Source organism: Myripristis murdjan, chromosome 18 (genome assembly GCF_902150065.1).
Source record: "Myripristis murdjan chromosome 18, fMyrMur1.1, whole genome shotgun sequence".
NCBI classification, from domain to species: domain Eukaryota; kingdom Metazoa; phylum Chordata; class Actinopteri; order Holocentriformes; family Holocentridae; genus Myripristis; species Myripristis murdjan.
Window position 1 is genome coordinate 12,426,799 of NC_043997.1, and position 11,411 is coordinate 12,438,209.

The following is an 11,411-nucleotide window of genomic DNA, read 5'->3' on the forward strand; positions in this document are numbered from 1 at the left end:
GTTTCCCGTTAATTACCCCACATATGAGCTACATGACTTAACACATCCTTAATTTTGAAGTTGTAAATCAGAATTACACCAATAATTTGTTAAATAATCCAAATAATAATCGGTGGATATCGCAACTGAAGTTATTGTACACCCCCCTTTCCTTTTTTCTCGGTTGCCGTAGCAGCAAGCCACCATTCGTCAGATAATGCCACGGAACTCTTGCGGAGTGGCCGATTGAAAACTATTACAGTGTTTTTACGTTTTTAAGTAGTTTGATAAATATTTTTCATTTAAACAGTTAAATCCCACCATGTTGGTGAACTGGGCTTTTTGTAAATGCCAGTGTATGTTTTTTGTTATGTATTAGCATTCTTTAGTGGGTATTGTTTCCAGTGGTTACTTTTTGGTCGTGCAGCAGCGGGTATAGCATTTTCCTATGGATTTTTTTTTTCGTGTGTGTGTGTTTATGTTAGCTGGCAGACTAGCCGACTAGTTATGTTTCACGTCGGAAAACAAGTTCAGTATTATCTCGTCTTTACCGAGGAGTGAAGTGTGGTTTGTCTCGGGCTTGAACACACAGTAACTGTCTCACCGCAGTTACACTCCAGGGTAAGGTGTGTGTGTGTGTTTACCTTTTAGCAAGCTAAAGATGCTAACTACCGATATCAGTTAGCAAGAAGGAGCAAACAACAAGTTAACTTCTCTCCTCCTCGACTGATTCATGATGATTAGACGCGTCGTATTTGCTGTTCATTAAAAATTAAAACTAATCCTGCTGCAGTGTCTGTCTTCAAAAACAAAATGCAGTCGAAACACAACGTGAATTTGACCCGCTCTTGTGTGCATTAACAGTAACGTGTCTCGACTTGTGCTTGATCTTGTCGGTGCTCCGTGTCTCCAGATGATCGAGGTGGTGGCCTCCATGGCCCGGGGCCCGGTGTTCCTGGCCGGGGAGGTTATGGAGTGTCTCATAACTTTCACCAACCCCATGTCGCACCTGTCTACCTCTGCCAGCAGGTGAGGCGAGGCTCCCACTCTTCACGTCTTCACCTCATGTCAGCCCATCTCTCATCCTGATGCCTCCAGTGTAGGGCCCAGGACGATATGTTTATCTCCCGATCCGATGCTTTCACAATACCGGGATGTCGATTCAATATGTATTCTTAAGTATTGCGATTCCACAAGTTTGTAATGAAAGGTTTGTCCCCCAAACTGCATGGGATTAGCATGAGGTGGGCATGTCTACAAAGGGGAGACCTATGGGTGCCCAGAGAACCCATTTTCATTCAGAGATCTGGAGGTCAGAGGTCAAGGGACCCCTTGCTAGTTTTTCCCCCACCAAAATTTAGCCTAACTTTAGAGCAATATCTTGCTGACAGCCTAGCCTGACATAGTCATCTAGTTTCATATCATACCAATACATGTACTTTAAGTTGATTCGGTAATAATAATAATTAAAAAAAAAAAAAGATTAAAAATTGTAAAACGAAAAAGGAATTGCAATACTCAAGTGAACTGATTCTCACCTCTACTCCACTCACATATGAGCATGTTAGCTTCTGTAAATGACAGCTGCTGATACAACAGCAACATGTTCCCCTCTCTGTTTTCTCCACAGTGAGATGCTGGCGTGGGCCAGTGCCCAGATACACTGCCAGTTCCATGCCAGTGAAAGCAGAGTGGCCCTGCCGGCCCAGGGCACCAAACAGGACGTCCAGGCTGAGAGCGACACGGTGCTTATTCCAAGCAGAGGTTAGTGGAATGAAGGAACTGAAATAAAACAGAGGAGGCAGAGGCATAAAAACAGAAGGCAGCCTCACTGATCCTTTAATGGGACACATAAAGAACGTTTAAAAGATAAGCTGTGGAGGACCTTAGTGATCTGGATAGGACATAAAATGGAAGAAAATAATTGATGTATAGAGAAGATGGTCATTTAAAGCTTTATAAACAAGTAAAAGAACATTAAAATCAGTTGTAAAAGATACAGGTAGCCAGTGCATGGTCTTAAGTAGTTGGGTAATGTGATCACTTTTCTTTATTTTAGTTAAGATTCTTGGTGCTCCACTCTGGACTATCTGTAGTTTTCTTACAGACTTTTTAGGGAACAGAGAAAGGATTATTAGAAAATTCAAGTGAATGGAGAGAAAATAACCATCTGCAACGTTTCAGTTTCTGTTGTGTTTTGTATTTTATTCAATGTCGAGGACTAAACAACCAATGATCACAGTGCCCAGATGACACAGCAGAGCACTTTTAACCTCATCAGATCACATGACACGTGAGGTTTTAGTGGCGAAATCCATTTGGTTTGGTCTAGACTTGTAAATGTCCTTGTGATGGAGATTAGAAGTCCAAAGACTCTCCATCTATAAAAGGGAATGTTGGCTGCTGGCCCAGGCCTAGCACCCCTGAGTGGGCTTGATTCAGTGCAGTGCATGTATCAGACAATATTTAGATTTTAGATGTGCACTGGGGGCACTCAGCTGACACTCTTAACCACAGTGGCATGATGTGAGTGCAACAGCAGAACAAGCCTCAGTTCCTAAATCACCAAGCAGCCAATAGAAGTGCATTTAGCGCCATAGTGTTATCATAACATTACTGTAACTATGATTCATTTAGGGAGAAGTGAAAGGGCAAAAAGTAGGAACGAAAGCAACCTAAAGGCATAAAGAGAGAGGTAGAAAATCATTTATAACAAAAAGTACAGAGTCATGAGACAAAGAGTGTGCTGTTTCCAAATCTTAGTAGCCTTTTGTTTGGATCACAGACTCACTAATGTGTGGATAATATGTAATAATACAGTTTCTAATTTCTTTCTTATTATTTATTTCTTCTTCCACAGGAGAGCGAGGGCAGTGCATGCTGGACACACCACCCAAGATACTATTTTGTGACCTGCGCCTGGACCCTGGAGAGAGCAAAACCTGTATGTGTAGATGCACATATAGGAAAAAGTTTGCCCACAAAATGAAATTCCAACTATTTGAAAATGTGTGCAACCCATTCTTAAAGGGACAGGGACCGAAAATACAAAAAAAAAAAAAAAAAAAAAATTATCCATAGGGCAGTTTATCCATCCAGGCCATTTCTGTGTGATTTGACTTCCTTCACTTCAGCACAACAGGGCTGGATGGGAGTTTTCATATGTGGTGATCAAACTGTCCAAAGTTCACATGTGAAAAACTTAGCAGCTCTTTCCAAAAAAAAAACAAAAAACAATGACATGGATGCCTGACATAATCCACAGCTCTTGGGGGTGAAGAGTATCTGTGGGAACTATTTCTTGCCCAAGGACACCGGCAAAATGTATCTGTCCGCCCTGGAAAATGCTTACAAAGTCACAGGCATTCAGATATGCACAGAGACACATGCAGGTTGCTGATGACAAAATAAGCAATAAATAAGTAAATAATAATAATAATAAATGAGACATGACATGGTGACATCATGACAGAGCAGGTCTTTTAGATCATACATATATATTAAATGCCTCAGTTAGTTGAATGCTTTTGTTTTTGCCATGCAGTACTTTTCAAATGAGCTCACTGTTTTTTTGTTTGTCTTGAAACATCTTCTCCCTTAGATTCATACAGTGAGGTCGTACCCGTTGATGGTCCCCCTAGTTTCCGTGGTCAGGCAGTGAAATATGTCTACAAACTGACCATAGGCTGCCAGCGGGTCAACTCACCGATCAAGCTGCTGAGGGTTCCCTTCAGGGTGCTGGTTCTGCAGGGTGAGCTCGGTTCTTCCTGTTTACTCTCTCTCAGATCTATGAAACATATGGCGATGGCACAAGAACTGACACCTAGGCCCCATGTGACCACCATGTGCATGCAAACCATCATGTATGTCTGCATTTACAAGATTCTGGCATTGTGACATCTGTTAGTATTAGGCAGCAAGCAGATCACTTGTTTTTTAGTGCAGTGCAACCATAGAAACCCAGTCAGTCGTGTTAAATTTGGATCAAGTGTTCACCTTGTGCCCTGCAAAGAGAGGCAAACTAGTGTAGAGTCACCTTGGTGTTGGACTCTGATGTTGCTAATGCTCCCGGGTCCTCTCTGATTTGTAGGCATGCCAGAGCTGCCGTTTACCCAGGACGAGGAGGTTTCCCCCTCCAACCCGTTCCTGGAGGAAGAGGAAGGGAGCCGCAGAGATGCTCGCCCCCTCGAGAGAGCATTGGACATGCTGATGGTCACCACCTCAAGACGCTGCCCGCGTAAGTCCTTTTCTCTTTGCGACAGTCTTTTTTTTTTTTTTTTGCTCACCAAAGTCAGACTCCTTGTCCACAGTTCAAAAGGTCAAGCTCACTTCAAGGCTGTATTTCTCTAATGGTGAACGAAGCTTCCAGCACAGTTAAGAAAACAATACAAACACCTGCTGCATGTCCACTTGTCCAGCTACATGAGTGAAAGAGGCAGTGTGGCTCATACTTGTGTGTCTGTGGAAACACATTCCACTCAATTTACTTTTTAATTCGGATAAAAGTGCACTTAAAGGGTTTAAAGGTTATTTTAAATTTGTGCAAGTCTTCTAGGTTAACTCTCTTAACTGTGCGGTGGGAGACTTGCGTGCTCATTTTTTCCCTTCAGCAGAATAAACCATCTGCTGCTGCTTGCTCTTATGGAAAACAACTTCCACAGACTCCATAAATGCTCAGTTACATAATTCATCACAGTTGTCAGAGAGTCTGTTTTTATGATTATTTCATTCTACACAAGTTAAGTATTTTCATATCAGAGCAATATATTACGCTGTTAGTCACCTATCACCCACAGGAAGACATGGAAAAATAATTCCTCAAAAACAATTGCCTTTCTAGCTTCACTGTCACATCCATGTTTTTATATTTAAGATGTCCTTTTTAGCCAGGACAACAGCTGACTTCAAGCAAGATGATTCCATAAAGACTCCAATTTAAACTCAATTTAAAAATAAAAGGAAAAGTGGAAAAACATAAAAACAAAAAACAAATTACATATGGCAAACATTGCAGAGTGATTTGGTCAAATGTAAAGTAGATGTAAACAGTATTATGGGTTATAACTCAAAATGAGCATTTTAATATTTAATGGTTTAGTATTTGTCCCTGAAATGTGTTTTCCACTATGTTTATTTGGAGCTCTGTTTCTCCCAGACATGTTCAACATCACCAACATGCGAGGGAAAGTAGCAAAGTTCTGCATCTTCAAGACCATTTACAGACTGGGGGAGGACATCATCGGCACGTTTAACTTCTCAGAGGGCGACATTCCCTGCTTACAGGTGTGTGTTTGCAGTTGGGACTGTTTTTGCCATTGGTCTTTTTAAATGTTGCCGTGCGTTGAATGATAATACCCTGTGCCTGTGTGTGTCCCAGTACTCGGTGAGCCTGCAGAGCGAAGAGGAGATCCAGCAGGAGTACCAGCGGCGTCCCGGCCAGGCCGTGAGTGTGACGGGACACGGGCGTCACCTGGAGTCCTGCCTGCACACGGCCTCCAGCCACTTCTCCCTTCCTATTCCACTCAACGTCACCCCAGGGTTCAGCACAGACATAGGTCAGTGGTCTGGAGTCTTGTCACACCAAAATATCAGCCAGATGATACTGACCTGTTGTGGATATGTGATCATTATTTTTTTACAGAACATAATGCAGAAAAAGATGCTTTGGGTAATTTAGAAATGAATATATATCTAAAATGAGTATCTTTGCATAGTCATATCAGTGCAAAATCCGTGCACAATGGGCTCTAATACCATGAAGACATTTTGAAAGACATTTTTGTGGACTGGCAAGGATTTGGTGTATAAATTTTTTAAATCATGCTCACAAAGTTGCTATGAGAACAGTCGTTGATCACAAAAGTTATTAATGATGGTATTGATTATATTAAATGTGGTTGTAGTAATTGTGTTCTTTAAGTTCACCTGCATATCAAGCAAGGAAAGAAAAATGTGAAGTGTCATTTGTTGCACATAAATATCAACTTAACACCCAAACTCTGCTTTCACAGTGATCCTGAGGTGGCGCCTGCACTTTGAATTTGTCACTGCCCGAGAGCCGATGGAGCCGCCCACTGTGCTGCAGAACCAATCCGAGGTTACGGTTTGGACGGGGGCGGAGCATGTTGACGTGGATACCTTCAGCTGGGATCTGCCAATCAAAGTCCTGCCCACCAATCCGGCCCTGGCTTCCTACGTGTCCCAGTTTACAGGGACCAACAGCATCACCATCTGAGGGCTGTGTGCAAGAGACTGAGAGTGCGGCCTCATCAGAGGAATTAATATTGTGTTTCTGAGCTTATCCACAGATGTGTTTGTGTGGTCTAACATCTGTGTGAGTGTGTGTGTGTGTGTGTCTATGTGTGACAGAGAGAAAGAGAGATTTTTTTCCAGAAGAAAAAATGTTGGCTGACCGAAGATGCGTGCATTTCAGGAACAAAGAGGATTTTTTTCTACTGTATATGCAGAATGGATGGATTTGGAGATGGATTCCATGTGTAAAGTATGCAACGTATATATTTTTGTCTTTTTATTTCTGTATTGCAGTACACATTTTGCAGTGCATCCTAACTTTGAATGGATTCCCAAGAGACATTAGCTTTGTAAAAGTGCAACTATCTGTGTAGTCGTACATTTCTGTATTTATTTCATTTTTTGATCCCTGTCTGCTCTTTCTCATTATGTAAAACGGTTTCTTACTCACAACTCTTTTTTACTCTTTAATGGACTCATTCATTCAGCTGGAGCAAAGGCTGTGCTGAGATGTGAATCATGAATTAAAAGTGTGATTTAAAGCTGTGTGTGTATGTGTGAGCCAGAGTCATTCCTGACTTCACATAGAAATGTGCATCATTTCTCTTTTTCAATATAAGAATTTTAATTGGAGGTTAAATGCATCGCAATACAGAACCGATCAAAGACAACACAAATTGTTATATATTACTATATGTGTATATATGCTGATATTTACAGTAGTGCATTAGTGGATTAATCATAGGTATGTCATTTGGCTTAACGTAAAAATCCTTTAAAACAATGAAGAAAGCCCAGCTCTTTACATCTCCCAAACTTCTCTAACATGGACATCCTCTCTAGGAAAAAAAAATGTGCAATTGTGCCTCTTGGTATGTAGCTTGGGTCAATTCCCTGGCAGATTAAGACCTTATATAATAACTGACACCTCACACACTTCCAAAAGAAAGTGAGCGAAAAAGAGAAGAAAGACCCAGCCCTCATGCCATTTCATTTCATTACGTGTCACAAATTCCTTAAAACGGATGCCTCATTTGATGCTCCGCATCATTGCATGAAACATTCCCCCCAGCATCATGCATCGTGCAGCTCTACACTGACAGCATTTTACTGACACACACTGTGACTTCAATCATCTTTCAGTGTCCAATTAAGGCCAGACAATCCCTCCATTAAAAACTGATAATAAACTTCGACATCCTAGTTTCACTCGCCTGTCCTCCATTGCTTGTCTATGCTGTTAATGTGTTATATTGGTTCAGTATATATGTAAAAATGGTTACTGGTATGTAATTGTAATCAGGCTGAGCAGATGGTCGCTGGTCCTAGCCCTCTAGCTGCTGCTGTAGCTTGAGTGATCCATGGCTGGGGTCCCTGTTTTCCTCGCCCGGGGTGCAGGGCAGGCGGCGGTCAGCCGTCTGGACCAGGGAGACTTTGCAGGTCACTGGCTCCACCTGTACCTCACACCATGCAGGAAAATCCACCGGCCGATGCACCCTGGGTGGGGATAGAGGGAGAGGATTAGACTCAGCAGCACTTTTAAAGCCCCTAACAAGTGAGGGAGTGCTCAACAATCAGATTTTCATGAGGAGAAATGGTGTTTGATTTATCGGAAAAGTGGCTCTGAATGTGGGGCCCGATTACATCAGATCATCTTACCTTCCACTCTCCATTTAACTCTTAAAAAAAAGCAGAAATGTCTTAAAATAAAGGTTAGATCAATGTATCAGTTTAGCAATATATTAGACCAGTATCTGCCTTTTTTAATTATCAGATATCAGTGTGTCTTCCTTACCTGATATGGAAAAGTCATTCTCTAGCTCTTTTTGTAAAAGACTTTTGATGTTGTTTGACAGTATTTCTCTCATCGTTATATTCTGAATGTGCAATGTTTTCTTTGTCCGTTTTTTCAATTCAAATTCAGGGATTGAGGGAATTGCTCTCCTCTGATTTCTTTCCTTAGTTTTTGCACATTGAATACTGGCATCAGAATCAGTATCCGTATTAAAAAGCCCAAATCAGTCAAACGGCACGTAAAATAGTCTGCAGCCGGCTACAGTGTGGTGAGCATGGAGATCTGGACACTAAAACCAGAGCGGTCCTTTGTGTACTCACGTCTCACAGCAACCGACACCAACAGGGTGCAGACAGGTGCACTGCAGACAGGCGTTGTCCATCCAGGTTTCCCCCAGCGAGTACTGTCTCCCCTCGTAGACACACAGCGCTGCAACAACAGATGGACAGCAAAACTTAATGCAGTCCCGTCGAAACAAATTTCTTATGAAGGATGAGATAAGATAAGAGAAAATCCCACTTGTTTCCAAAGTTTTGTTTCAGGAATTTCTCTGGGAATAAGTATAAATATGTTGAAACAAGGCAGAATAAGGCAGATCAGACCACTAGTATCAAGAAAATGACACCTGATTCAAGAAAATTCTCAAAACAAGTTGATTAGCATTGGAAACCTGTGGGATAAATCTCACTCCATTGGCAGATTGTTTTTACCTGATATAAGAAAAATAAGGTTTCAAGACAGAATATAAGAGTAAATGATTTGTTCAGACTGATATTTTTGTAGTGTTCCTAAAATTGGCTCGGATAAGAAGCACAGAAACCTGTCAGATTTCAGAGCATGGCATCTCACCTCTGGAGTTAAAGTGGCACTCCATGGGCGCCGCAGAGCCACTGGTGGACCACAGCAGAGCCCCCGCAAGCATGGCGAGCACCCAGTTAACCCCGGTGGATTCCATCTTCCTTTGCTCTGGTCAGCCTCTGCTTCCCCCTCTCCCCTCGCATCTCCATTTATACATTGGGAGCTTTACGACCACGGCGTGGAGGCGTGGTTAGCACCATTGCCTGGCTGGTGGGTGTGAAGGGTGTCAGGGGTGCCATTGGGAACAGGGGAGGTGGTTTGTGGGTAGAGAGAGGGGGAGTGGGGGGGGCTGTGTCTTGGCACTGTTTTGGCACTCCGGAGATCACCTCGCTGCGCTTCAGCAGGCATGAACCTCAAAAGTGATAGAAACAATGACACATCCATGTGGTGACTAAGAGGAAAGGGTAAGAGAGAGGTGAGGTGGAGGGTAGAGAGAGAGAGAGAGGTTAAGTCCAAGGAGAGGAGGAGGAGGAGGAGGAGGAGGAGGACAGAGAGGGAGAGAGAGAGAGAGAGAGATGGACTGGTTGAACATGATTCATTCAACCTCTTCTGGCTCTCATTGGGTTTTTGAGGCCAGGTTGCTGTGCAGCCGTTTAAGATGTGACTAATACACACCTAAAACGTGACTACATTTTGAAAGGAACCATTATCTCTACACACACTCAAATCTTCACAACCACTCTCATTAATGTTGAAATGTACATTTAAAAGAGCTTCCAGTGATCGACTACGGGATGCAAAACAGTCACGTTTTCATCTTAAGCTTCTAGGTATGTAACTATTCACACTTGTATTTCTTACTCACCCTCTCTGACCCTTACTAACCCTTAGCCCTAAAGCCAGGGCTTAGGTTAGTCTCAGTTACTTAGCCCAGGCTTTACAGTACACTGCAAAAACGCAAAATCTTACCAAGATTATTTGTCTTATTTCAAGTCAAAAATGTCTTATTACTAGTCAAAATATCTCATTACACTTAAAATAAGACATGATCACCTCAGAAGTCACTTGTTTTTAGACAATTTTCACTTGTTTCAAGTAAAAATTCACTTGAAACAAGTGAAAATTTGCTTGTTTCATTGGCAAAATTTGCCAGTGGAAAAAGTGAAAATTCACTTGAAATAAGTGAAAATTAGCTAGAAACAAGAAACAAATTTTGCCAAAGAAACAAGCAAATTTTCACTTGTTTCAAGCAAATTTTCACTTGAAACGAGAGACAATTGTCTAAAAAAAAGTTACTTCTGAGGTGATCATGTCTTATTTTAAGTGTAATGAGATATTTTGACTAGGAATAAGACATTTTTGACTTGAAATAAGACAAATAATCTTGGTAAGATTTTGAGTTTTTGCAGTGTAAGTAACTCACTCTGGTTATAGTTGGCCCTTATTGGCAAATGTGAAATGAGCTAACAGAGGTCTTGGCCTACGGCTAAGTGTAGTATAGAAAAACAATTGTTGTTTCTAAGGGCCTTTCCAGGAAGCCACAATGGCACACTGATTAGCACTGTCACCTCACAGGAAGAAGTCTTGGATGTGAGCCCTCCTTTCTGTGTGGACTTTGCATGTTCTCCTTGTGTCTCTGTGGGTTTTCCAGCAGGAGCTGTCCAAAGTCCAAGTCAGGTGAACTGTAGATACTAAAATCATGAATGTGTCTGTCTGTGTGTCTGCCCTGCGATGGACTGGCGACCTCGCTTGGGTGTTTCCCCTCCTTACACCCAGTGAGCGCTGGGATAGGCTCCAGCACTCCTCAGCCTTAATTAGGACAAGTGGCTTGCAGAATGAATGAATGTATGAGGGCCTTTTCACACAGGCCACACTAAAGGCCCTTGCTATCCTGTGCCCAGGGCTTTCCTATCCCGTGCTCAGCCATTTGTTAATGCAGGCCTGTGTACCAGCCCTGGGTCAGCTGATTCACTCTTGTCCCCCAAAGTGCTGGGCAGTTCCACATTTCACAAATATCCATCTGCATCATGTTGCCATTGGTGCCAAGTCACACTGGCTTTAATAAGCATGGCTTGTCGGGAAATTTGTGGTTTTAGCCTTGAAAAGTGCCAAATTACTGACCTTGCTCTGGAGCAGAGGTCGCTGGCCCAGGACTGAAGTCAATGCTCGCTCTCTTTAGAGTGTGTGAGTGTGAAGACTTGCTCACCCCAAAGGACAATGTGAATGAGGCTTTAGCTCATAAATGTGTGATTTCATGCACTAACATGCACACACACTCATACACATATATGCATTGTAGCTGAGGTGGCCTTCTGCCTCTCCTGACCCCAGTCTTACCTTGGTGGAGTTAGCTCATGTTGATGATGTCACATCATTGACATCACTGACTCCAGCCTGTGAGCTAATGCACCTCCCGTCCAACCGTCCAACCCCAAAGGGACGGATGGAGACGCGGGATGTTTGCGAAGAGGAAACTCATAAACACATTGTTCAAACCTTTATAGCTGTGCTGTGCAGGTGTGTGACAGAGACACGGTCGGAGACAGATATCCTCCTGTATGTGAGTGTGTACATGTGTGTGTGTACG

At 42.5% G+C, this 11,411-nt stretch overlaps 2 protein-coding genes across 3 annotated transcripts; one reads left to right on the forward strand and one right to left on the reverse strand.

Annotated features, from left to right (window-relative positions):
* Nucleotides 1-78: 78 nt before the first annotated feature.
* Nucleotides 79-6,779, forward strand: rgp1 (GP1 homolog, RAB6A GEF complex partner 1). Of its 2 annotated transcripts, none has more exons than XM_030076911.1 (9): nt 79-605; nt 893-1,008; nt 1,610-1,743; nt 2,840-2,923; nt 3,581-3,730; nt 4,070-4,216; nt 5,135-5,262; nt 5,357-5,534; nt 5,991-6,779. In XM_030076911.1, exons 2-9 carry the CDS (start codon nt 893-895, stop codon nt 6,212-6,214), a joined length of 1,161 nt encoding a protein of 386 aa, XP_029932771.1. In that variant the 5' UTR covers nt 79-605; the 3' UTR covers nt 6,215-6,779. The 2 variants fall into 2 exon arrangements, with proteins under 2 accessions (XP_029932771.1, XP_029932770.1); XM_030076910.1 differs by having other exon boundaries at nt 81-600.
* A 777-nt stretch (nt 6,780-7,556) lies between these two features.
* Nucleotides 7,557-8,981, reverse strand: msmp1 (microseminoprotein, prostate associated 1). The gene is made up of 3 exons (XM_030075724.1): nt 8,876-8,981; nt 8,347-8,455; nt 7,557-7,728 (listed from the first exon to the last, which is right to left on the reverse strand). The coding sequence occupies exons 1-3, from the start codon at nt 8,979-8,981 to the stop codon at nt 7,557-7,559; spliced, it is 387 nt and encodes a 128-aa protein (XP_029931584.1).
* Nucleotides 8,982-11,411: the final 2,430 nt, after the last annotated feature.